This window comes from Pelophylax lessonae (assembly GCF_965119305.1).
Source record: "Pelophylax lessonae genome assembly, chromosome: 2".
Taxonomy (NCBI): Eukaryota; Metazoa; Chordata; class Amphibia; order Anura; family Ranidae; genus Pelophylax; species Pelophylax lessonae.
The window spans coordinates 266,113,149-266,140,127 of NC_138769.1; the positions used below are offsets into that span (position 1 = coordinate 266,113,149).

Genomic DNA, 26,979 nt, shown 5'->3' on the forward strand with positions numbered 1-26,979 from the left:
TGTACAGCAATGTTTCTCAACTCCAGTCCTCAAGTACCCCCAACAGGTCATGTTTTTAGAATTTCCCTAGGATAAAACGGCTGTGGTAATTACTAAGGCAGTGAAACTGATCAAATCATCTGTGCAAAATAATGGAAAGCCTGAAAACATGACCTGTAATGCAGGCTCAGATGCAGTTGCTATTGGATACCGACAGCTAGGGAGGGAGCAAAAGTAATGACCCCTCTCACTACCAGAGGACCTATCACCTTCCCAGGTACCACGCCTAACGACTAGTTGCTTTTCTGTCTTGAACTTGTGCTTGGTTACTCTTAGCAACTATACTCCTCTTCCTTCTCTTGCCAAATTAACCCTTTGTAGTGGTGTTACTTCATACTCTGTTGGGGGTACTTGAGGACTGGAGTTGAGAAACATTGGTGTAAAGAACGCCAAGATACAAATTCAATTTTAAGCACCCCCTGCAACAGAAAGATCATTTTTGGTGAGATATTTTCAAAGGGAAATCACATCTAAAGGGATGCATACCCTGCAATTTACCCCATTTGAGCCCTGCAGGTCCAGCAGCTGATTGATAATTACAAAATCACTCCCATAGACACAGACAAACAAACAGCTATATCTTAGGAACAACAAAAGTTAGGACTCTGCATCAAAGTTTGTTAAAATCCTTGCAATGTACATACATTAGATCATCAAGAGGGGAATATTTTTTTCTCAACAAAAGTGACTTTACTTTTCAAGTTAGTAGAGCTTTATATAGTTCAATTCTAAAGGAGACAATGGCAAAATAATTATAATCAAACTATGCAGAAAAATTTAGGAATTAAGTGGTAGTTTTTTTTAAAGTTGTGGAAAATCCATAAAGTAAAATATGAAATTCAGTGACACCAAAGAAAAAGGTATTGACAATAGGAATGGAAGGAAGATGCTTACTTACCAGCATAGGGAAAAAGAAGGAAACACAGGAAGTAAGCAGAAGAATGCAGCATGGTAATTCTGCGCAAGAAAAGAATGAAGAGCGGTCAGTTCATAGGAGAAAGAAAGCATGAAAAAAAGGGGCAGATATAAATACAAAGAAAAATCACATCAGAAACAGATTTATTAAAATGTTTGGCAGTACAGCAATGTTTATAAATGGATAAGATATTAAACTGACTTTATATTGTTAAACAAAACCTTTACTGTGGCCCTTTCTTTAAATACTAGTTGCTTGACTGATCTACATTTTGGGTAGTATAATTAAGTGAAATTATGTTTATATTAACGTGTGTATCACATGGTATGGCAAAACTAGCTTAAAACAGCAATCATGAACCTGTTTTAAATTTCATCAGCAGCAGCTTACAATGTACAAGTGATCACGGCGGATGCTAAACTGCCTGATCACTTCTACAGATGGCATAAATGCAGATCCCCCCTGCACTCTCTCCCTGAAGTTGTGTTTGGTTCCTCCCAGTCCTCTAGGTTGCTCAGGACCCAAATAAATCTGTCATGATTATAAAGTTGCAAAATGATGTCTCTCTCTTGAGCCTATACTTCTTTTAATACAAAAAAGGATTTTGCTAGCTGTAGAAACTGGAGAACACCCAAATCCCACTCTGCCACTGACTCCCCCAGCTGTTCTGTAGGATGCATGCATATTCCTAGCCCCTAAGAGCATAACTCAACATTTATTAACATCAAATCAACATCATTTGCCTCTTAGTTTACCCAATTCAATAGGTCTACGTTCTTTTGTTACTTTGCCTTCACATAATCTTTAACCACTTGCTGATCAGCCACCGTAATTTTACTGTGGCAGGTCAGCTCTTTTACGCGAAACAACATACCTGTACTTCGCTTCGTGTAGCAGATAGTGGGCACGCGCACTTGCGCCGATTGGCTAGAGGGGGAGCCAATCAGTGGGTCCGGCGGACGCAATGTCTGTTGGGCACCCGCAATCTCTCCCCATGGAGACAGAATGGCGGTCTGCTGACGTAAACAAGACAGACCGCTGTCAGCGATGAACACGGGGATCCTGTGTTCCTCCTATTTAGGAACACAGGTCTCTGTGTTAATCCAGTGAGTAAATCCCCCCCACAGTTAGAAAGCATCCCTTAGGCCAGTGATGGTGAACCTTGGCACCCCAGATGTTTTGGAACTATATTTCCCATGATGCTCAAATACACTGCAGGAAGCATGAGCGTCATGGAAAATGTCGTTTTACAAAACATCTGGGGTGTCAAGGTTCGCCTTCACTGCCCTAGGCTCACATTTAACCCTTTGATTGCCCCTGGTGTTAATCCCTTCCCTGCCAGTGTCATTAGTATAGTAACAGTGAATATTTTTAGCACTGATTCCTGTATTAATGTCACTGGTGCCCTCAAAAATGTCAGTTAGGTGTCCAATCCGTCTGCCCCAATTTTGCAGCCCTGCTAAAAATCGCAGATCGCCGCCATTACTATTAAAAAAATAAAAATTACATAAATCTTTCCCCTAGTTTGTAGACGCGATAACTTTTGCGCAAACCAATCAATATACACTTATTGGGATTTTTTTTTACCAAAAATATGTAGCAGAATACATATTGGCCTCAACTGATGAAAACATTTGATTTTTAATTTTTTTTTATTGGGAATGTTTTATGGCAGAAAGTAAAAAATCTTGCTTTTTTTTAGAATTATCACTTTTTTTTTTTTATAGCGCAAAAAATAAAAACCACCAAAAAAAAAGCTCTATTTGCAGGAAGAAAAGGACATTAATTTTATTTAGGTACAGCGTCAGTGGCGGTCTGATTATGTCAGAATTTCTGTGCTAAAAGCGGTACATTGTTTTGCATGGAAATTTGGTTTATATTTTAGGCCTGTAATTCTTAAGAATAACTCACTTCAATATGTCCAAACAAGAGTCTAGTAGACATCCCGGGTATGATAAAGTTTGAAACATGAAATCATAAATTATAATGTAATAATAATAAATTTCATCAAATTCTTCATTGTTTTTGAAGTGGAGATATTTCATTATGAGGGAGAATCTGTGCTCGGGGGCGCTGCCTGATCCGTATCACAGTCAATAGAGCCCCAAGTTCGCACATCGCTAAGCTCAGTCGCAGAATCATCGCTGTTGTCACTTTTAGTACCTGATTTACATTGTACACGAATTTTCCCACGAATCGCTATCGCTCAGTTCTTCAAGTAATTCCGATACACTGTTGCTGTTTTCCAGTTTGTCCAAAGGCATTTTTGAGCTAAAAGAACGCTTTTTGGATACCATGGACGTTATCAATTTTCTGGGCACAAAGTACCGCAAAAAGTACAACAGGGCACTGGAAAAGCCTCTAGGTGAAATGGCATGATACAGAGTTGTAATCCTAACAGATTATACTGCATCATTTTTTTATTTATTTTTTTTAATCCCCTGCCGGTTCAACCCACCTTGCGACGTGACGCTCGCAGGGAAGGGAACCGGAAAAAGGTGCTGGCATCGGCCGAGCACAGAGTGAGAGGACAGCGGGAGGAAGGCTGGGGAAGACGGCGGGGGATCGCAGGGGAAGGTGATTATCATTCTGGGGTAATCCCGACTGTGGCTAGGGGTTACCGCTTTTGGTACTGAAAATGAACCCCGAGCCACACTCGGGAATACCGCTAGGAAGGTTAAAGTAATGCACTGCCGTATCGCAAAAAATGGACTGGTCATTAAGGGGGTAAAACCTTCCAGTCCTTAAGTGGTTATGCTATGATATCACTTATCACATGCAAAGAGAGGAGTATCAAGTGATATTATCAAAGATTGAAAAGTGTCAGGTAGTTCCCTTCTGATTTTAAATCTTATTTACAGAACTGTTCCATCAGGTGATAAAAGCTAAATATAGGTATTAAGATAAATTTGGCTTTGCACCTGCTCGGTCTAAATAAAAAGCTATTATTACAAAGTCTAGCAGTGTTCCGATCTGTTAAAAAAAAAAAAAAAAAAACCCTCCCTAAAGCAATACTAGATGGGTGGGCTTCTGTCCCACTGTGGCCACTGCTATGCTAACACCAGCTCACATGCTGAGTGCCAAGCTAGTAGCCTCAGGAGTAGGGTGGCTTTTCAATTTTATAAAGCAGACAACAAATACAAAGCACAGCCCCTACCTCCTCTGTAGAATTTTTTGCCTGTAAGTTTAAGGGGGGTTTTGTATTAAGAAACAAAGGAAAGAAAGCCCAATGGGGATTTTTTATGCATAGGTCAACCAGATATTAATAGTAGAAAAGGTAGGAAGTATATAAAATCAAAAAATGTTATTTAAAAATATAATAGAATAAAATAGTTAATCATATCACCAGACTGTGGTATAAAAACAAGGGTACAATTGAAGACACAATACCATACATCATACATAAGAAATTGTCATGGTCTGGAACATAGGGTTGGTCTCATGAGATGAGAGGCCAAACCAAGTCATCGGTCACAAAAGCATCCTAACATGTTTCAAAATCTGATAGAATTTCTTCTTCAGGGGAAGATCATTGCACAATCTAGTTTTCTATAAATGTAATAGTAACATATAAGTTTTATACAAAAGTAAATAGATAGGCATAGACCATCCATATATACAGTATCTCACAAAAGTGAGTACACCCCTCACATTTTGGTAAATATTTTATTATGTCTTTTCATGTGACAATACTGAAGAAATTACACTTTGCTACAATGTAAAGTAGTGAGTGTACAGCTTGTAAAACAGTGTAAATTTGCTGTACCCTCAAAATAACTCAACACACAGCCAATAATGTCTAAACTGCTGGCAACAAAAGTGAGTACACCCCTAAGTGAAATTGTCCAAATTGGGCCCAAATTGTCAATATTTTGTGTGGCCACCATTATTTTCCAGCACTGCCTTAACCCTCTTGGGCATGGAGTTCACCACTGGAGGTTGCCACTGGAGTCCTCTTCCACTCCTCCATCATGGAGCTGGTGGATGTTAGAAACCTTGCGCTCCTCCACCTTCCATTTGAGGATGCCACACTGATGCTCAATAGGGTTTATGTCTGGAGACCTGCTTGACCAGTCCATCACCTTTACCCTCAGCTTCTTTAGCAAGGCAGTGGTCATCTTGGAGGTGTGTTTGGGGTTGTTATCATGTTGGAATACTGCCCTGCGGGCCAGTCTCCGAAGGGAGGGGATCATGCTCTGCTTCGGTTTGTCACAGTATATGTTGGCATTCATAGTTCCCTCAATGAACTGTAGCTCCCCAGTGCTGGCAGCACTCATGCAGCCCCAGACCATGACACTCCCACCACCATGCTTGACTGAAGGCAAGACAAACTTGTCTTTGTACTCCTCGCCTGGTTGCTGCCACACACGCTTGACATTATCTGAACCAAATACGTTTATCTTGGTCTCATCAGACCACAGGACATGGTTCCAGTAATCCATGTCCTTAGTCTGCTTGTCTTCAGCCAACAGTTTGCGGGTTTTCTTGTGCATCATTTTTAGAAGAGGCTTCCTTCTGGGACGACAGCTATGCAGACCATTAAGCGTATGGTCTAAGCACTGACAGGCTGACCCCCCACCCCTTCAACACGTGAACTCCACTTCTTTGGTCGACCATGCTGAGGCCTGTTCTGATTGGGACCTGTCCTGTTAAACCACTGTATGGTCCTGACCACCATGCTAAAACTCAGTTTCAGGGTCTTAGCAATCTTCTTATAGCCTAGGCCATCTTTATGTAGAGCAACAATTCTTTTTTTCAGATCCTCAGAGAGTTCTTTGTCATGAGGTGCCATGTTAAACTCCCAGTGACCAGTATGAGAGAGTGAGAGTGATAACAGCAAATTTAACACACCTGCTCCCAATTTACACCTGAGACCTTGTAACACTAACGAGTCACATGACACTGGGGAGGGGAAATGGCTAGTCGAGCCCATTTTGGACATTTTCACTTAGGGGCGTACTAATTTTTGTTGCCAGCGGTTTAGACATTAATGACTGTGTTGAGTTATTTTAAGAAAACAGCAAATTTACACTGTTATACAAGTTGTACACTCACTACTTTACATTGTAGCAAAGTGTCATTTCTGCCGTGTTGTCACATGAAAAGATATAATAAAATATTTACAAAAATGTGAGGGAGTTCATTCATCTCAGCATTGCTGAAATTGTACATCACACTGAACATATCTGTTTGCCAGTTCTTTTCCCCTAAATTTCCACTTTAAATATTAGTCTTTGTGCTTGGAATTCAGCTATACTAAATATGAAACACTGTTAGCATTACTGTAAGCATCTATTATGTGTATTGCAGATGGATAGAGTCTCGGGGGAAGTCCCTGAGTAACTCATACTGATTCTGAAATGGACTGTTTCCTTGTACTGACCTTGACTATTTAGGCTTACTACAATTTAGAGTGAAAGGAGTGTGAAAGGAGTTTAACAAAAATGGTATATACCAAAAAAGCAAGGAGATTTCCAGTCACTACTTACCAACCAGCCAGCGACCAACCGAATTAACCTGCAACAATGGTATCTAGACTGAGTTTAGCTGACAGACTGAACTTGGTCTCTGTGGCAGCATCTTTTTGAATTCATAATAATTTAAAGGTAAGTACATTGCATTTAGACAATACCCTACACACTAAAACTCCTTTCACATTCTGTTTTCTTCATCCGTTCCTTCACTTTTTTGAAAAACGGATGTGGACCTAAGTTTTTAAATTTTTTGTGTACATCTGTTTTTTTACATCCATTTTCTAACGAATTTCTAATATATAAAACTATAAAGAGTTCAAATCAGTCGAAAATTAATTGACCGATCTGAATTATTTTTGAAGGATAGCTGGTTGCTAAGAAGCGGGCCACGTCCTTAGGAACCAATGAGGGTACCTGGCTGACAGAGGAATGTAAAGAAAAAAAAAATGCTGGCAATAACAAACTTGTGGAATAAACAGCTTGCCCCCCCCCCCCCCCTTTGGGTCTGGTATAGATTTTAAGGGTCCTCCCCAAAATCCATACTAGACCCTTATCCGAGCATGCAGCCCTGCATTTCAGGAAAGGGGAGGGATGAGCCCCCACCCTCTTGAACCATACCAGGTCACAGGCCACTCCAAAGCACCTTGTCCCCATTTTGATGGGGACAAGGGCCTCTTCCCCATATTCATTCACATGGGGGGGGGGCGTGATCTGGGAGCCTCCTTGTTAAAAGGGACTTTCTGATTCCAATAAGCCCCCTGGCTGCAGACCCTCACAACCACTGGCCAGGGTTGTGGGGAAGAGGCCCATGTCCCCATCAACATGGCTAGAGGTGCTTTGGGGGAGGCATAGCCTGACCTGCCGAGCTGCATGCTCAGATAAGGGTCTTGTATGGATTTTGGGGGAGACCCCCATGCTGTTTTTTTTTTTTTTACATTTTGGCGTAGGGTTCTTTTTAAAATTCATACCAGACCTGAAGGGCCTAGTATGGATGGGGGGATCCCGATGCTGTTTTTTCCACAAGTTTTTTATTGCCGGCAATTGTTTTTATATTCAGCTGTCAGCTGGGAACCTTGTTGACAGCTGATGAGTCATCGGTTGTTAGGACCCCAGCGGGTGCCGGCTCCTAGCAACAGATGCAAAAACGGACCGTTTCTCTGTTGATATCCATTTAGGTCTGCTTTCGTTTTTTAAACAGAAGAATAATAGGGCTTTCTTCCATTTCAAAAAACAGCTGTTAACAAAAGCAGATGTCAGCAGATGTCAACAAATGATTATCCGCTAACATCCGCTTGCCCATAGGAATACATGGGTGTCCGTTTTTCATCGGTCAATGGACGGAGGAAAAATGGACAAATGGAATGCCTGTGTGAAAGGGGCCTTAGGGGTTAATTTACTCAAAACCTAATTGAACAAGCTGAAGTTGGAAGCTGATTGGTTACCATTCACAGCTGCACTAGATTTTGCACTCTTCAGTTTTAGTAAATCAACCCCTTACATTTGTTATGCTACTACAACACTGTTTACATTTATTCTGTTTTAGTATGTTCCTGTGATAACCCCCCCACACCCCATTTGTGTGTTAGTTGTGTTAGCCAATAAATAGACATTTCCAGGCTCTGTGCTTCACGTCGCTCACGTTAGTTAGGTTAGTTTCTATTTCATATTGTTTAAGTGAATTAACTTTTAGAAAAAAAGGAGGTATTAGTCAGAAGTCTTTTCACCTTCTAGAAAGACATATTTTGTAATGTGCCAGTCTGGAATAAGTTACACTGGATTCCACTTCTGAGTGTTTTTGGTGAGTTGATGCTGCCTGTGTGGCGGATATTGTCTAGTCTGTATGTTGCCATAGAGTCTGTACAGACATTGAGGTTTATTTACTAAAGCAGGAGAGTGCAAAATCAGGCTCACTTCTATATAGAAACCAATCAGCTTCTAACCTCAGTTTGTTCAATAAAGCTTTGGAAATAAAACCTGGAAGCTGATTGGTTGCTATGCAGAGGTGAGCCGGATTTTTAACTCTCCAGCTTTAGTAAATAAACCCCAGAGTCTCAGGAAGTATGTCTTTGCATAAAACAGATCCGTTTTAAATATTAATATGTGCATAATAAAGTTATCGCTATCTATAACATATAAATAAGCTGTAGAAAATAACAACCAATAGATACAGTATATAACCTGTATTATTTTATGTGTATATATAATTGGTAAAAAGGCGCTGGTAATCTTTTATAGTGCTAAATACAAATACTAAATTATTTTCATAAAAATCCAATAAAATTATATAATCAATATTATAGTAAAAGTGCACGTGCTGTACTGTACTTGGTGCAAAAAAAATAAATAAATAATTATTGCAAATCAAAGTGCTTACTAGTGCATCAACTTAGTAAATTAAGGTGCAAGTGCTAACCTTTACTTGTGCAAAGATTATTGCAAATCAGGAAAAGTGCTTCATAGTGCATCCACAAATAAATTAAATCACAAGTGATATATACCTTTAAATTATATCAACATTAGATTTACAGTGCTCTAACAAATGTGATTAAAGTGTCTCTAATATATTTGGTAATCCTGAGCAATTCATGCAACAAAGGAGTGCTTGTGTAAACTTGATTGTTTAGATCTATAGTGCTCCAGGTGCTGGGGTGTGCCACACGTTGCCTCTTACCAGATTATGGCAGGTCACAAGGACCCCCAACGCCTGTGATCCCTTTAAATGGGTGGATCAGACCTCTCCTCTGCTTCTTATCCAGAATATCCTGCTCCTACGTTACTCGTACGTGGACAATGCAGTCCGCACATATAAAGCTGGGAACTTGGCCTGCTCTGATCCAATGATCAGACTTGTCCTGACACACCCTCCCTGCAGAGCCTTTAACTGGGTAGCTCAGTGTACTGTTGCTGCTCTTCCCCCAGCTGTTATGCAGCTGAGAACATAGGGAATGTGACCAGCTGTGTGCCTGAGCACTATAATGTGACATGTAGTGGCATCTTCTGACCCAAGAACAGATATTGAGCTGTCATTTGGAGTAGTAGCAGCCAGTTCCCTTTGATGGATGTATAAACAACCTTTAGGTCCAAATATCTGTAATGGTTGACTGGTTAGCGCTTGGGCTCGCTCCTTAATCTGACCATGAACCTTTATAATCCGGGCAATGGGCTGGGTAACATCAAGCCTTTGACTTCCAATTAGCACAGGCACCATTACAGATATTTGGACCAAAGATACATAAAACTGTAAATATATAACACATTTAAACTTTTGCTACCTCATTAGCTACAATTTAGCTTCCAAAAGATTTTAAATGTTTTTGGGGGATACCCTAATAAGCTGGGTCACCGATAGAAAGACGAGGGCAGCCCGACCCCTGATCAACCCCAACCCCCACCCCCCACCAGGTCTATTCAGGTCTTCACCAGGACCAACAGCCTTCTTGCTGTTGCCCCTGTTGCCAGGCTCCGATCTGATGTCATCCTCAGCAAGGGAAGGGTGGTGCGCTTTCCGGGTGTGCAGAGGTCTGTCCCAGGATCCAGGGATCATCTGGCAGTAAACCTTCTGGGAAAATGCCTGCTTTGGCTGCACTCCTTTGATCTTTGAGTGACTGTGGGAGACTTTGGAGCAGGGCAATTGAATAGGCGGATTTTCATTACGTGGCCCAGATATGACTTGTTATCTCTTGGGATTGGTGGACTGAGCTCACGCAGGCTATGCATCTCCATAGGTACACCAAGAACTGGCACCTGACTATAATGGCACTGTGTTTGTACAAAGGATTCTATGGGAGATGGTAATATCATAAACTTACAAAGACCCTAGATTTTATATTCTACCTCTAAGGTTACATACAAAAATATACAGTTATTGTACATAGACGTATCAAACTGCTGTAGTCCCCAGTAATGAAATCTCATATTTTATTGATCATCATTAATGAATTGACACATGATTCTTAGCTGCAAGTTACTGAGTACATCATCAGTGATTTTTCTGCTTTTGAACATGAGTCTGTCTACAATAGAAAAGTACAGTTAGTCATAAATATTCTGCACCATAAATGTAATGGGCACACTGTACAGATCTGGGCTGTATAGCTTCAACCTTGGAAGTCAAGATGCATTACACCGGCAATACACTAAACTTTGACCTGAAAATGGAACCAGGCTTCACAAGATAAGCACAAGTCATTATCAAAATGTAAACGAGGCAGGGCATTTGACTGGAAGGAGACAAACAAAGAAGATCAGTTAAGCATACCATCTTTATTTTTTTAAGGGAAAAAAAAATACCTTTAAAATCATTTTAACTATATTTTGCTGATTTCCACATATATATATATATATATATATATATATATATATATATATATATATATATATATAAAACATTTGGTTGAGTAAAAAAATGGGTTGGATTTTGTGCAGTAAACCTATGGCATAATTTACTGAAGTTGAACCTAAGCACCTGTTTTTTCATGTTTTTTGCCCTGTGTTTTTTCTTCCTGAAGATCCTTTCAGAGCTTTTTAGGAGAATGGAGCTGAAAAGAATTTCTGTTGATGTTATACCATCAGACTGGCTCAGGAGGGTCTTCTGCACAGATTTGATTTGTATGCCAGCACCGTGGCATCATCGGGTCCTACTGGACCTGTTATACCAGGTTCCATTTTTTCAACCTGCCACTCAGTTGCTGGCTTTAAAGAAGACCCCCACCCCCGTTTTACCTACTCTCTATACCTGTCAACAATAAATAAGGGGAAACAATCATACTTACCTATATCCTTGTGACCTTTTCTTCATATTTACCTATTTCCTTCTTCTGTGCTGCCTTTGTTCCCGTTCATGAGACAAACCCCCCCCCCCCCCCCCCCCAGCAAATTAATGTCATTTTGTATGATGCATGATGCACAAAATGAGGTACAGCAGGGGCTAGATCACTAGGGGTGTAACTACAGGGGTTGCAATTGCAACCGGGCCCAATGCTCCAGGGGGCCTGTGCGGCTCCCCTGTACACCTGGATAGGAGGGACGGCGGGGGGCAGCATGTAGAGAAATCACTGTCCTCCTTTCTCCTTCTTTAGTTGCAGGAGGAAAATGGAGGAGATTGTTTCCTCTGTATGCTGCCCCCCCACTCCTCCTATCCAGTTCACTTGTGTTCTGTTATCTCTGGACCCCTGTGTGCTCCCCCGGTCCCCCCCTACACTGTGCCACCCCCCCCCCCCCCACTGTGCTGCCCTCCCTCACTGTGCTCCCTCCCCTCTCCTGCCGGCTGCTGCAGGGTGTGTGTCACAATAGAGAACCAGGAAGGGGTCAATAAATATGTAATTTACCAGCTCCTTCCTTTTCTGAATGGACAGAGTCATAGTCAGTGTCATTGTAATACAATTCAATAAAATGATAAAAAATAATATAATTAAAATACCAAAAAATAAAAACTGCTGACACCAGTGCGTGAACTTCCAGGATCGAAAAGGTCACACTTGCAACTGGGCCCTAGCATTCCACCACTGTGGGGAAGCCCAAGATGGCAGGAAGGGGTCCACTGCAGAACTTGTGAAAGGGTCCCGCTGCAGGACCATAATAAAGGGGCCCGCAATGAGAGTAAAGGGCCCCAGGATCAGTAGGAAGAACCCCAGGCTTGAAGGGAAGAGCCCTTGCCAGCAGTTCGGGGGGCCCTTCATGGCTTCTTGCACCGGGGCCCTGAATGTTCTAGTTATGCCTCTGTATATCACCACTGCCTTCAGTGAAACTAGGAAGTGGAAAATAAAAAAAAAATAAAAAGTAATGTGAATAACATATAAAAAAAAAAGTATTAGGCAATTTCACATCACTTAGCCTCCTAAAAATGTCACTGCACCCTGCCCCATTAATTTTGCTCTCAGTCTTGATGCATGCAGTGGGCTGGTTAATAGGAGGTGTTATGCAAATATAAAAAATGCCTCGGTGGGTAGATGTCAGTCTGCAGCAGTGAACATTGCTAAGCAGGCTGCATTGGTATACAGATTTACCTCTTATGTAATATTGAGCATTCTTGTTTGACAAGGGACACAAAAGCTGGGGACAAAAGGGCTAGATTATGCAGCAAGTTATCCAGCCAGGAATTGAAGCTCAACTGACATGCTGCAGCTTCAAATGCATAATGTCAGAAGCTTGCAGTGTACAGGATAATCAGAGGAAGCTATTCCAGTAAAGGAGAAGAGCCTGTACAACTGTTCAGGTTACGTAATGCTTGATTTCAGATTTAAAGGCATGGCTGTTTAAGCCCAGGTGCTGAGAGAGGATGACCTCTCAGAATCTGTCATCCTTACCTTGCTTAAGGTTCATAAATTGATCCCTAGCACATAAATGAAAGGCATACTTTCAGTGGAGCAAATCCTTGGGGTTCAACTCTTGCTTGTTTTCTGTTGGTAGGGTTCTTCCTTTCTCCACCTGTGGGCGGCTCAGTCCTCAGCACCAAAGAACAAATTTTGGACTTGGTTGTTCTTTTTCAGTGACTGTTATCAAACCTTAGTTCATACCTTTGTTCATAGGGTGATTGAAGCCACTTCCCCATAATGCCCCCTCTAGAGTCTGAACTTGGTTCCTTAAAAACCTCAATTTGAAATAATTTGGGACTTTCCTTTGCTGACCTTGTCTGCCTTCCTTTATAGACATTCTCCAATCTGGCAGCCTTATCATATAAGGCTTCTTTACTTGTTCTTCACATGGGATAAGGTTGCTTTGTGCCCTTGCCCATCCTATACATATAAATGAGGAATTATTACTTGCTTTCCATTCTCTTTGTGTGGAGAGAGCCATCAAGGTTTACCTAAATGCATTGCCTTATTGTGGAAGCCATATTCCTTAATTGTAATTCCAGATGCTCCCGGCAAGGTTACGTAGGCTTCTATACTGTAGTGCAACCATCTTTATAAAGATTTATCAAACAATTTTTCAGGCTTCAAGTCATGATGCTCCAATATCAGAGAAAATAAATCTAATTAATCTTTTTATACTGTTCTATGTCCCTTAGTGAACAATGGATTCAAGTCATAGCTGAAAGGGGGCACAGCTCCCTTCCTGTTCTTTTTTGTTTGGCCTGTTGCTATAGTTTTCTGTTTCTGTACTGGTTTTCTACAAGTGAGGCTGCATATTATTCCCTTAAACATGATATAAGTGCAGAAAAATAACTTTTAATGTGCCTTACTGGGCATACAGCCTGGCAGGTTAGGAAAGGGGGGGAGCAAGCCCCCCCCTGAACTATACCAGGCCACATGTCCTCAAAATAGGGGGGTGGGTGCTTTGAGGCAGGGGGGCTCTGCCCCCCTGAACCAAATCACCTTGTCCCGATGTTGATGGGGACAAGGGCCTCTTCTCGACAACCCTGGGCTGTGGTTGACAAGTCTGAATGCGGGGGGGAGGGCTAATTGGAATATGGATCCCCAGATCCTGCTCCCCCCAATGTGAATGGACATCAGGTACATAGTACCCCTACCCATTCATCAAAAAAAATGTACAAAAGTAATACCCACACTAGACAGTTTTTGAGAAGTGCCTCAATGTAAATCCATTGTCAATTACACCGCCCGCCGACCTGAAAAATAGAAAAAAATTTAAATCGCTCCACCTCCTGGGAGGCCTCCTGCACGTTGACTTTTTTTATATAGGAAAGGGGTGGGGTCACCTGGCTACGTCACCAGGTGGCCTCACCCCCTTCTGATGTTGCCAGCCTTCATAAGGGTGCGGTGCCAATGGACAACATAGCAAAGTCAGAAAGCACAGGAAGTTATCAGCCCACAAGATCTCCAGTAAAATCAACAGGTAGTTTTTGGGCTTACAGAGCAAATATAACAAAAAACACCTACAATGATGTATTTAGCAAACCAAACAGATCAGTTCATTGTTAGGCATTACATATTTTAAGGGATTAAGGTACAAAATATTTACAGAATGAATGTGTCACACATCCACTCAGCTCCATCAAAATATGTCAAATTCTGTGTTATATAACTATTTTGTATGATCATAAGCACCATCTAGTGGCAAAAAATTATTTTTGTTTTCTTATCGAGCCATTTCAAAGCAAATACCACATTATGGCCACTAGATGGCATTTACAAGATATATATATATATATATACGAGATAGTTATACAACACAGAATACTGCGAGGTTTGTTGGAGCTGAGCAGATGCGTGTCACATTCATTCAACAAACTTTTTATACATAGACCCTCAAGGCTGGTTTCACACGGGCTCCCCGAGCAGGTCTGCCTGTCAGTTTTTCAGGCGATCCTGATCAGATCATCCATAGCTCTCGATGGAGCGTCGAATGTCAGCGAACGTATGTCTGCTGACACCCATCGGCATCCGATCCGGTCTGCCAAAAACAGACAGATGGGGATGCCTAACCCATACATCTGGCGGATTGGATGACAGTTTGAATGGAAACATGCAGGCAGTCCATTTCCACCTCCTATCCCATAGAGAACAGCGGGGCTGTGTCCATGTCCGCTCTGCATAGAGGAGCGAACACGGACCTATCTATCGCCTGCTCAGCAGGGATCAACAGAGAGATCCCCTGCTGAGCAGGTGGATGCGCAATTATGGGGACCACCCATGTGAAACCAGTCTAAAGGGCCATACACACTATAAGATTTTCTGAAGACTTTTTCCTTCAGATTTACCTTTTCTATGTAGTGCAAGGGCCTGCCAGATTGCATACAAATTGAAAGTGTTTAGGTTTGACCTCATATTATCTGGTTTTGGTAAATCTAAAGGAAAAAATCTTCAGAAAATCTTATAGTGTGTATGGCCCATAAGTGTCTCCTGGGCCAGTCCGGAGCTATGACGTTGACAGGAATTCCTCCAACTGCATTCTCCACTGAAACCTTTGATTTATGTTTTGTTCTCCCCCCTCTCCCCCTAAAATAATTCTTAGTATTCCATGTCCCCCTGTCCATGTCCTAATTCACTGGATGTGTAAGTATTTGTATTTACGATAACCCAGGAAACCAGACAAGAGTGTAAAGAAAAAAAATGCAAGGAGGTGAAATTTCTATTTAACTCGTTTATTTTTTTGTGCAGATCACAGAATATAAGATAATTGATGTCATAGTTGTGACTGGCCATATATTTGGGAGCAGCGCTAAAGTGAATAGGTGCAAATAAAGTGCTGAAATTATAAAAAGTGACAGTGTGCTTTTTGCAATACCCGAAATAATAAATAATATTGCCAAACTCCAGTAATAATCAATAAAAATATCAAAACATATATATATATAAATCACAATGTTACTGAGTGCAAAAATAGCAAAAGTGCAATAAATAGATATAGTGCATAGAAGGTGGTAAAAAGTCCATAAGTGTCCACTTCGGCATATAAGGTGCTTAATAGACGTCTCCATAAAAGTGTGCTCTTGACACCACCACCAAAGCCGCAAGATGGCCTCTTACCTTATGTATAAATAAAGAAAGCAATGTTTCCTTAGTATGGGGTGGGTCCGATAACCATGGCCTTAGTACCAATCACTAAAATGCCGGTGTGGAGACCTCAGCACATCACGAATAGCATGTAAAAAAATCACAACAGATCTAAACGCTCTCTGTATGAATGCCCTTTATTAAGAAGTAATAAGTGAACTCACATTGAACTGCACAATCAAAGCTTGTGACGGCTGTATGAACATATCATGGATAGGAAAGGAGGCGCGCTGTCGGGTTGCCGCTCGTCCGTTGGCCTGTTTTGATATTTTTATTGATTATTACTGGAGTTTGGCAATATTATTTATTATTTTGGGTATTGCAAAAAGCACACTGTCACTTTTTATAATTTCAGCACCTATTCACATTAGCGCTACTTTTTTAAGTGAGAACGTTTTGGTATTGCTGCTGGTTCATATTTATTTATATTTATTAGTTTCACTGATTTGTATTACTCTTGCATATATTTGGGAGCAGTCATGCATTCTCTGAAAGTAGTAAGTGAAGGCTCTTGTGTTGTTTACAGGCCACAATTAAACAAAATGTCAATGGGGTTTATTTACTAAAGGCAAATCCACTGTGCACTACAAGTGCACTTTGAAGTGCAGTCGCTGTAGACCTGAGGGGAAGATCTTAAATGAGGGGAAGCTCTGCTGATTTCTATCAGCCAATTATGTGCATGCGAAAATGCTGTTTTTATTTTCCTTGCATGTCCCCCTCAAATATACAGCGACTGCACTTCCAAGTGCACTTGCAGTGCACAGTAGATTTGCCTTTAGTAAATAAACCCCATTGTGCTTGCCTGGCATTGCTTTTAAACCTTAAGGGTCCTTTCACACCTGTCCGTTCCGCCGACGGACTCCGTTCTGCTCAGCGGGGGATCGATCCGCCTAACCCCGCTGAGCAGGCGGATGACAGCTCCGTCTCTGCTCTGTGTGCAGAGACAGAGCTGTCAGATCCCCGCTGTCCTCTAGGGGGGAATCGGATGAGAATGGACCGCCAGTCCGTTCTCATCCAATCTGATCCGCTCAACGGATGGAAAATAGGTTTCCATCCGTCTGGATTTGACAGACAGGATTGGATCGGATGGCAGCGGGTGTCAGCGGAGATGTCTCCGCTAACATCCGCTGCCCCATAGAGATGCATGGGGCATCCGAACAGGTCCGCCTGAAAAACTGACAGGCGGATCTGATCAGACCATATGTGTGAAAGGGGCCTAAACCTATACTGGAACCTCACCTTAAGGCCCCTTTCACACAGGCAGACCGTTCAAATCCGCCTGTCCATTTTTTTGGCTGATCTGAATGGTCCCCCCATGCATCTCTATGGGGCATCGGATGTCAGCGGAGACATGTCCGCTGACACCCGATCCGATCCGTCAAATCTGGACGGATGGAAACCCTATTTTCGATCCGTCCAGCGGATTTGATCAGATGGGATCGGATAAGAACGGACCGACGGTCCGTTCCCAATCCGATTCCTCCATAGAGATCTATGAGGCTGTGACAGCTGTGTCTCCGCACACAGCGCAGAGACACAGCTGTCATTCTCCTGCTCAGCGGGGGATTGGCGGATCGATCCCCCCGCTGAGAAAAGCGGAGTCCGTTGGACGGACTAAGGGCTCTTTCACACGGGCGGTCCGATCAGATCCGCCTATCAGTTTTTTAGGCGGATCTGATCAGATCCTCCATGCAGCTCTATGGGGCAGCGGGTGTCAGCGGAGGTCACCTCCGCTGACACCCGCTGCCATCCGCATCCGATCCTGTGCTGAAATCTGGACGGATGGAAACCCTATTTTTCCATCCGTTCAGTAATCGGAGCGGAGCGGTCCGCTCTCATCCGATCCCCCATAGAGGGCAGCGGGTGCTGAGACACCTCCCTCTCCGCTCTGTAAGCGGAGACGAAGCTGTCATCTGCCCGGCTCAGCGGGGATCGCGGATCAATCCCCGCTGAGCAACACGGAGCCGCCTGCGGAGGCGGACCTTGTGAAAGAAGCCTTACTGTGTGAAAGGAGCTTTAAAGAACAGCCTGTTAGTCCCTGATTTTAAGTCTTTATTTAATACTGCAAAACCAAATGCAATTTTAAAAGGCAGATCAGAGTTCAGCTTTAAAGCTCTGTCAACACATGAAAAAATACCAGGTTTTTAAAAGTGCAGGGCAATGCAATGCACAAAGACATCTATCTCTATGTATATCCAATACCATATGGGGTATTCATGTATCCTGGTCTGAATGTAAACCAAGCCCATAGGAGCAGAACCAAGCAGGGCCGGTGCTTCCACTAGGCAAACTAGGCAGCCGCCTAGGGCGCATTGCCACCTAGGGGCGCAGCCACGAAACAGCACTCACTCTCCATCAAGAATGATCCTTGTGAGCTGAGGGGAGGGGCTGCAGTGGGGGAGGAAGAAGGGACAGAGTAAGATGCCAGGTGTCTGGGGCAGTGGCAGAACTACCAGGCCCTGGCTTTCCACCATTGTTGGGGGAGCCCCGAAGGGCAGGAAAAGAGCCCACCGGAGTGCTACCTGCATAATGATCCTCTTCGTCTGGAGCTGAGCGGCCTAAACCCTGGGAGGGAAGTGACTCTCTACACTGATCTGGTGGGCAGCAGTTCATTTCCCTGAGTCGGTATTAAGCAGGGAGTGGAGGAGAGCTGAACCTGAGCTGGAGCTTAGCACTGGAGGGCGGCACCTTTACTGGAGCAGAACTGACAAGGCACCTGAATGGTCTGAGGATGATGGTGATGAAGGAGGTGCGGAGCTCTATGACTGCTGCTTCTCCCTCCACCAGGAGACGGTTGGAGCTGTGGTGACCACTGTGGTCCAGGAGAGAAGCGTCCTGGGAGAAGGAATAAGCAGGATCATGGTGAAGGAGGGCAGAGTGCAGGCCACTCTCTTCATACTGCCCAGTGAGTGTCCCCAGAACAGGGGATCAGGGTCCCTGGGTGTGACATGGAGGATCCCTGGTGTGAAAGAGAATTGGGGTCACCAGGTGTGCCATGGGGAATTGGAGTCACCAGGAGTGACATGGGGGAGAGGGGTCACAAGTGTAACAGGGGTTTGGGGTCACCAGGTGTGCCATGAGGAATTGGGATCCCTTGGGGTGCCATGGGGGATTGAGGTCCCCAGGTGTGACAGGGAGGAACATCAGGGTCCCCAGGTGTGACATGGAGGAACATCAGGGTCCCCAGGTGTGACATGAAAAAACATCAGGGTCTCCGGGTATGACATGGAAGAACATCAGGGACCCCTGATGTGACATAGAGGAACATTGGGGTCACTGGGTATGACAGCATGACATGGAGGAACACAGGAGTCCCTGGGTATGACATGGAGGAACATCAGGGTCAGTGGGTATGACAGCAGTATATGGAGGAATATTGGGGTCCCAGGATGTGACATGGAAAAACATCAGGGTCCCTGGGTGTGACATAGGGGGACATCAGGGTCCCCAGGTGTGACATGGAGGAATATGGGGGTCACTGGGTATGACAGCATTACATGGAGGAACCATCAGATCAGGGTCACTGGATATGACATAGAGCAGTTTTTAACCCCTTACCTTTTTTTTTTTTTTTAGGGGGGGCGCAAGTAGCTGATCTGGCCTAGGGCATAAAACAGTCTAGCACCGGCCCTGGAACCAAGCATCACACCTAAACCACAAGGTGATAAAAAGAAGGAACCCTAACACAGTGCACATTGTATGCAGCCCACTCACATACAGAAATATGTCTTTAAAGACAGGGTCAAGCAAATAAACTGCCACAGCTTTGGACTTGTGGAAGACACTGCAGTGAATTCTTAGACTGACGCTAGCATGACACCTAATGCAGAATTCTGTGCCTGAAGAAAGGAACATCCAGGCACAGAGCTCTGCCAAGACACAGCTGCTGCAGAGCTGACTCAATGAGATCTCAGTATTATATTAATTGGAAAAACTTGTGTTTGGTGGCTGGCCAGGGAGACTTCACAGAATATCAAGATCGGGCCTGAAAATTGCCAGCAGCTGTTGATTAAAGAAGAATAGCAAAGTCTTGAATCAGCAAAATTTAAAGAAAGTCATCCAACCTGCCTAAGGACAATAAGTGGAACTAAAGCCCCGTACACACGTACTGATCGTCGGCCGAACGATCGGCCGTCTTTTGTCCAGGGCTGTCGTGTCTGTTGAAAACTGCAAAAGACTGCACACGAATTTTGTCGGCCAACAACAGCCGACTGCAGAAGTGATGTCATGTGATGGTTAACTTTCCTTGTCTTTTTTCTTTTCTGAGCATGCCCAGTCTTGCTAATCTGCTGTCTGTCAGCCGAAATCTGTACTGACTGGCGAACAATCGGCCGTTCTGGTGTTGGCCAACAAAAATTTTAATGCCTGCACGACAGATTCTGTTCGGCTGAAAATGCGCTGTCGGCTGTCGGAAGCATCATACTAACAAGCCTACAATCGGCCGATCGGTTGTCGGCCAAATATTTACTTTTTATTATATTAATTATATCACACAATATTTAACAATATTGTGTACGGGGCTTACGAAGAATGGATAGAGAAGAGATTATGGCCCCTAGGGGCTGACATTCAGTATTTGTATGCCTAGTGTCCGATCTCCTTCAGGTGTAACTTTACCTACAGTAAATAGATGCAAATTGCTGTGTTCCTCAATAGACAAAAACACACTTTTTACTGTCATGGTAGAAGCTGCATCAAAAGCTACATGTTCTGTGCCCAATGGTCAGCTTGTACTTTGTCATAGCACAATTCCCAGTGAAATCTGGAGTCCAGCATAACTCCATCCCAGTTCACGCAATTCTTCATGCCTTGTTGTGCCACAAATCTGAATTGGTCAGTGTGGAGATTACCACCTAGCAGCAGCTGGTGGATAGGTGGAAACTGCTTATAAGATTATTAACAGCATTTTTGAGTTTATTTTTTATCTACTGCAAATGTGGAGAATCTAAAGGCAAAACCTAAGTGCTTTACATCCAGTATTTACACTCTGCATTTGCTGATCACGTGACCTGCCAGCCATATAGTCAATAGGCACAAAGCCATATTTCGCCTTCTTCCTGAGGACATGGGTCTTTGAAGTGACATCTGTCCCTTTGGACAGGAGGAAGGAAGGAAGTCTCTTTGACATTAAGCTCAGATCCATACAGTTTAATATTGCTGGTGATGTGTGGTTCTCATGTTTAAAAAGGTGGAACAGTGAGTTTCTACTCAGTCTTCACCTTTGAGTTCCCTGGTGTTCTCTTCTAATTCAGCTACAGTGAGAGCAATTTCACATTCAGTACTTTTTATTGGCCAAAGCTTCAATCACACAATGACAATACATTTTTGCAGATCAGCCATGCTTTCGGAATTTCCATCAAAATGTTTCTGGCTACTGCACATTTATGTGGCTCTGATCTTATTTAGAGCATCAAAGTATTACAGTGTTTGAGTCCCTTATAGTGCAGTCGCACATCTCTCCCAGTAAGGAGTAAGTATCTCCAATGGTTTAGAGAGGCTGGATTCATTCTTCATTTTATGGATAGTGTAGGTCCCACTGACAATGGGGTACTTTGATGTACTAATAGGCTTTAACATGATATGGCCATATGGTGGGACTAAATCCCCATTTTTATTTATTGATTGCCTTTATATATTTGATAGTCATTTCTTTTGCATGTGTGCGCTATTCTCTGTTAATATGTATGTTACAAAGTATTGCTGTAAGTCAAGAAAACATTTTACTGACACTAAGCTGTCTGAAGAATTAGGTCTACAAAAAGTGCTTTCGAATATAGACTTATATTAGAATGCCTACTGTTCAACCTATTTATTCAAGACAAGCCTTTTCTCTAATTTGGCAAATGTCGGATCCTGCTCTGAGGATCACCACTCTAGCTCAAACTTTTCAAACATCGTAGATAGCAGATGGGTTCTTCTAAGAATTGTGAAACTGTTTTTTTTTTTTCTTATAGCATTTTTTTCTAATTTCATCCTCCTGGTCTTTTCTGTTGGATGACTAAAAAAAAAATTCTGTTGTAGAAATTTAAGCTCCAATAAAATAGGTCCCTGCAAAGAAATAAGTCAATACCTCTCCCACTGCCCTACTGCAAAACACAGCTGTTGAGAAAAAAAAATCCCCTGAAGTCTCTCCAGAAACCAACACTGATGGCAGTGTTGATCTTCTGGTTCCCCACAGCTCTGTGGTTCACCATGCCAAGCAGTAAGCTTCTTACTTTGCTTTTCCATGCTGCTTGTTTGCAATGTTTTTTTTTTTCATATCCTATATGGATGGATTATCTAAGCACTTTTTGTAGCCCCGGGTTTGAATTGTCGCAAACTGTCTTATGTGAGGAGTTTTAAGCAAGCTATGGAAAACATGTTTGATCAAAGAGATATTTTGGGAAGGGGGGGGGGGTTATTTACTGTCATATTTTCTGCAAATGATAAAAAATATAACACTGTAGATAAATAAGGATATGTAGCCCAGTCTGTGTTGTTTCAAATCCATATAGTTGCATAATTACAAAGTTGGTGAGGCTCAATATAGACACTGGTCCATCCAGTTCAACTTGAGTGCGTGTGTGTTTATTTTACTACCATTTTAATATCCCCATACATTGTGTGCACCAAGAAACACATCTAAACGTTTTCTGGATTTATCTACACACATCCACATCCTTACAGCTCTGACAGTAAAGAGCTCTTACGCGGTTTAAGATCCGCTCCAGCAGACGTCCGATGACGAAACGCTTAGGGTGGAGTCCAACGTCACTTCCGGTTTCGGAGCCTGAGCCGTGGAACGCAGAAGCTTTCCGGCTACTACACTGATCGCGATCAGCCTATACAGTGAGTCTATACTGCTTCTACCTTTGATCGCCTTGTATACTGCTTTACGGGGGTTTCCTTCTGTTTGAGCACACAGACTGATTGAGGACCATCAGCAATCACAGCCGCTCATTAATAAGTGGAAGGACCTTGGATTCATCAGCCTGTCCAATACTATATACCAACAGGTTGTATAGGAGGTGCGACACCTAGTGGATTACACAGGTGTAACCTCCTTTCATATATTTTTTCATTCACTGGAATATTGTTGGCTTATCACGGACACTGCACCTAGTACCTTTCCTTCCTTTCCTATTAATCATTTATTTATTTGTTTGCGCACCAACATCTTCTCAGGGTATACACTCTATATATTTTTTAAAGTATATATTGTTTTTTACAATAAATTTTATTATCACTTGTGCACAATTGTTTTATTTATTGCTTATTGCACTTTGTTACATTCACAGCATATTATCTACTCAGCACTTTGTTTGGGGAGTGTGTGACTCAAACCCCCCTTTTTTATGATATTTTTTATGATTTAGTGACACATTGCACTTTATACCACGTTATTCATTTATCTGATTCTTGCACATTGAATGATTTTATACATTTAGTATTTTTTTAATATATTTATAGGTAGCGACTTTTAACGAACCATGTTTCCTCTCTTATAAGATTGAACTGCTTCTCTTCCAACTTCATTATCTGGCCATGCATCTTCTCTAGAGACCTTAGATTAAACAGTTACTATTTAAAGTTTTGCATGTTGCGATCATATCCCCTCTTAACCACTTAAGGACTGGAAGGTTTTACCCCCTTAAAGTTTTTTTCGCCTTCTTCTGGATCAACTGCGGTTATAGGATTGTGTAGTTAGGTTTTCTTTACTGTTTTTTGTTTTTTATTGGTTGAGCCAGATGGACTTGTGTCTTTTTTAAACCTGACTAACTATGTAACTATGTAATGACCAGACCATTTTTTTGCGATACGGAACTGGGTTACTTTAACTGACAATTGCTCAGTCGTGCGACGCTGCACTGAAATAAAATTGATGTCCTTTTTTCCACACAAATAGAGCTTTCTTTTGGTGGCATTTGATCGCCTCTGCAGTTTTTATTTTTTGTGCTATAAACAAAAATATTTTCATCAGGTTAGGCCAATATGTATTCTACCACATATTCTTGGTAGAAAAAAAATTTAAATAAGTGTATATTGGTTAGTTTGCGCAAATATTGTTGCGTCTACAAACCTAGGGGAAAGATTTATGTCATTTTTATTTATTTTTGCTAGTAATGGGGGCGATCAGCGATTTTTAGCGGGACTGCGACATTGCGGCAGACAGATCGGACACCTAACTGACACTTTTAAGGGGACCAGTGACAATAATACAGTAATCAGTGCTAAAAATATGCACTGTTACTGTACTAATGACACTGGCAGGGAAGGGGTTAAAACTAGGGGCGATCAGAGGGTTAAGTATGTCCCTAGGGAGTGCTTTCTAACTGTGTGGGAGACCGACCTACAGGATGGACACAGAGACCTGTGTTCCTAAATAGGAGGAACAGAGGACTCCTGTGTTCATCTCTGACAGAACAGCGGTCTGCCTTGTTTACATTGGCAGACTGCTGTTCTGTCTCCATGGGGAGCGATCACTGGTGGCCAGCAGACATCGTGTCCACCGGACCTGCTGATTGGCTCCCCCTCTGGCCAATCGGTGCGCACGCCCCCCCCCCCCCCCCCACTATCTGTTATCTGAAGCTATGTACAGGTACGTCATTTCGTGTAATAGAGCCAACCTGCTGCAGTAAAACGACAGCGGCTGGTCGGCAAGTGGTTAAACTTGATGGCATGCTCAAGGTGTGGCAGAAGCAAAGTTTTGTAAAGTTGTAAAGTGGTAGAATTATAGTTTTATCTCTTGAGTAAACACCCTTTTTAATGCAGGATAACAGTCTGTTAGCCATGCTAGTTGCAGCTTTGCATTGCATGCTATTGCTGAGCCTATCATCTACCCCCAGATCCTTTTCCATCCTCTATTTTGGGGGTAACTTGCATTCATATTTCCAGCTTCACCACTTTACATTTTTCAATATTTACCCTCACCTTCCACATAGGTACCCACCTCTCTATTTTATTAAAGTCTTCTTGTAAAGTTGCTATATCCTGTTTTGAGGTTTGTCCTGCTTAGCTTTGTATTATGAGCAAACAATGAGACTGAGCTATTTATTCCAATCTCTATATATTGTTTAAAAACAAGTTAAACAGAATTGGCCCAGTTGGGCACACTGTTTACAACTATAGATCATTCAGAAAATCTGCTATGAATCACCACCCCCCTCCTGCAAACATTTTCCTACCCAGGTACATACAATATCAATCTTATAAAACCTTCATATGTAAATTAGGCATTTGTGGGGTTCTATATTAACCACTTGCCGACTGCCTAACGACGATTTACGTCGGCAGTCAGCCCCTCGCAGGCAAAGCGTCGTAGGTCTACGTCACTAGCCTGTGAGGGTCTATGGAGAGAGCACGAGCCGCTAGAGGTGCGCTCCCGCTCGGTCACAGACCCCCCCCCCGCGCGAGCGACCGGCGGACCCGATGTCCGCCGGTCACTCGTGATCGTCGGTTACAGTGGGAGAAAGGCAGGCGGCTAATGTAAAATGTAAACAAAGCCGCCTGTCAGTCTCCCCTGTGTAACAGCACAGATCATACGGTCCTGCTATGTAGGACCGTTGATCTGTGCTGTTACACACACAGCCACATCCAATCACAGTAAGAATCACGCCCCTAGGGACACACTTAACCCCTCCCTCTCAAATAAAGTTAACCCCTTCTCTGCCAGTGTCATTTTTTACAGTAACAGTGCATATGTATAGCACTGATTACTGTAGTAATGTCACTGGTACCCCCAAAAGTGTCAAAAATGTCAGTCAAGGGTCCGATCTGTCCGCCGCAATGTCGCAGTCCCGCAAAAAAATCGCAGATCGCCGCCATTACTCGTTAAAAAAAAACCAATAAAAATGACAAAAATCTTTCCCTTAGTTAGTAAACGCAATAACTTTTGCGCAAACCAATCAAAATACGCTTTTTGCGATTTTTTTTTTTACCAAACATATGTAGCAGAAAACAAATTGGCCGAAAATGTTAAAAAATTTAGATTTTTACATTTTTTGGGGGGAATTTCATATAAAAAATGTGAAAAATATTGTTATTTTTGCAAAATTTAAGCTCTTTTTTTGTTTATAGCGCATGATCAAAAAATCGCACAGGTGATCAAATACCACCAAAAGAAAGCTCTGTTTGTGGGAAAAAAAGGACGTCAAATTTGTTTGGGTACAGCATCGCACGACCGCGCAATTGTCCGTTAACCTTCCTAGCGGTATTCCCGAGTGTGACTCGGGGTAAGATTTTAGTGCCAAAAGCGGTAACCCCGAGCCACACTCGGGGTAGCGCTAGGAAGATCGCTGGATGCTGGAAGAGGTTTTACTTACCTTTTCTCCGGGATCCAGCGAAGACTGCGAGCGGTGTGCGGCGGCGGAGCTTCCTCCCGATCGTCTGCGAGCCCCGGCTTCCGTCTCCGGCGACGTGACGTCCGCCGGGGGGTGGAACCGGCGGCAAATTCAAATGTACAATGCACCAAACACACTGATACCATTCAAAATCAAATAAAATCACATTACATTGCCCCCCAGTGCCCTTTCCTGCAGTTTTACTGTACTTTTTATGTAAATATATGTATATATATATATATATATATATATATATACATACATATATATATATATATATATATATATATATACAGTATATATATATATATATACATATATATACACACACACACACACACACATATATATATATATATATATATACATATATATATATATATATATATATATATATATATATATATATATACATACGTATATATATATACACGTAATTCTTGTGAATGAGCAGCCCAAACCAACTATATACATTATATATATTATATATATATATATACGTATATATATATATATATATATATATATATATATATATATATATATATATATATAATATATGTATACATACATATATATATATATATATAATATATATAATAAATGTATACAGTTGGTTTGGGCTGCTCATTCACAAGAATTACATGCAAAATAATGGTACCGCTTTCAGCACCTAAAATCCAAAAGAATCATACCGCCAGGGAGGTTAAAGTCACGCAGTGCCAAATCGCAAAATAAGCCCTGGTCAGGAAGGGGGTAAAATCTTCCGGGGC

At 42.3% G+C, this 26,979-nt stretch overlaps 1 protein-coding gene across 1 annotated transcript in view; it reads right to left on the reverse strand.

The window, feature by feature from the left end:
* The window catches only part of CNTN2 (contactin 2), a 211,473-nt gene that overhangs the window by 145,542 nt on the left and 38,952 nt on the right, over window positions 1–26,979 (reverse strand). Inside the window, exon 2 of the mRNA XM_082245194.1 lies at window positions 938–996. Within this exon, the coding sequence (XP_082101320.1) occupies window positions 938–989 (52 nt within the window). The 5' untranslated portion in view covers window positions 990–996. The remainder of the gene's footprint in view (window positions 1–937; window positions 997–26,979) is intronic.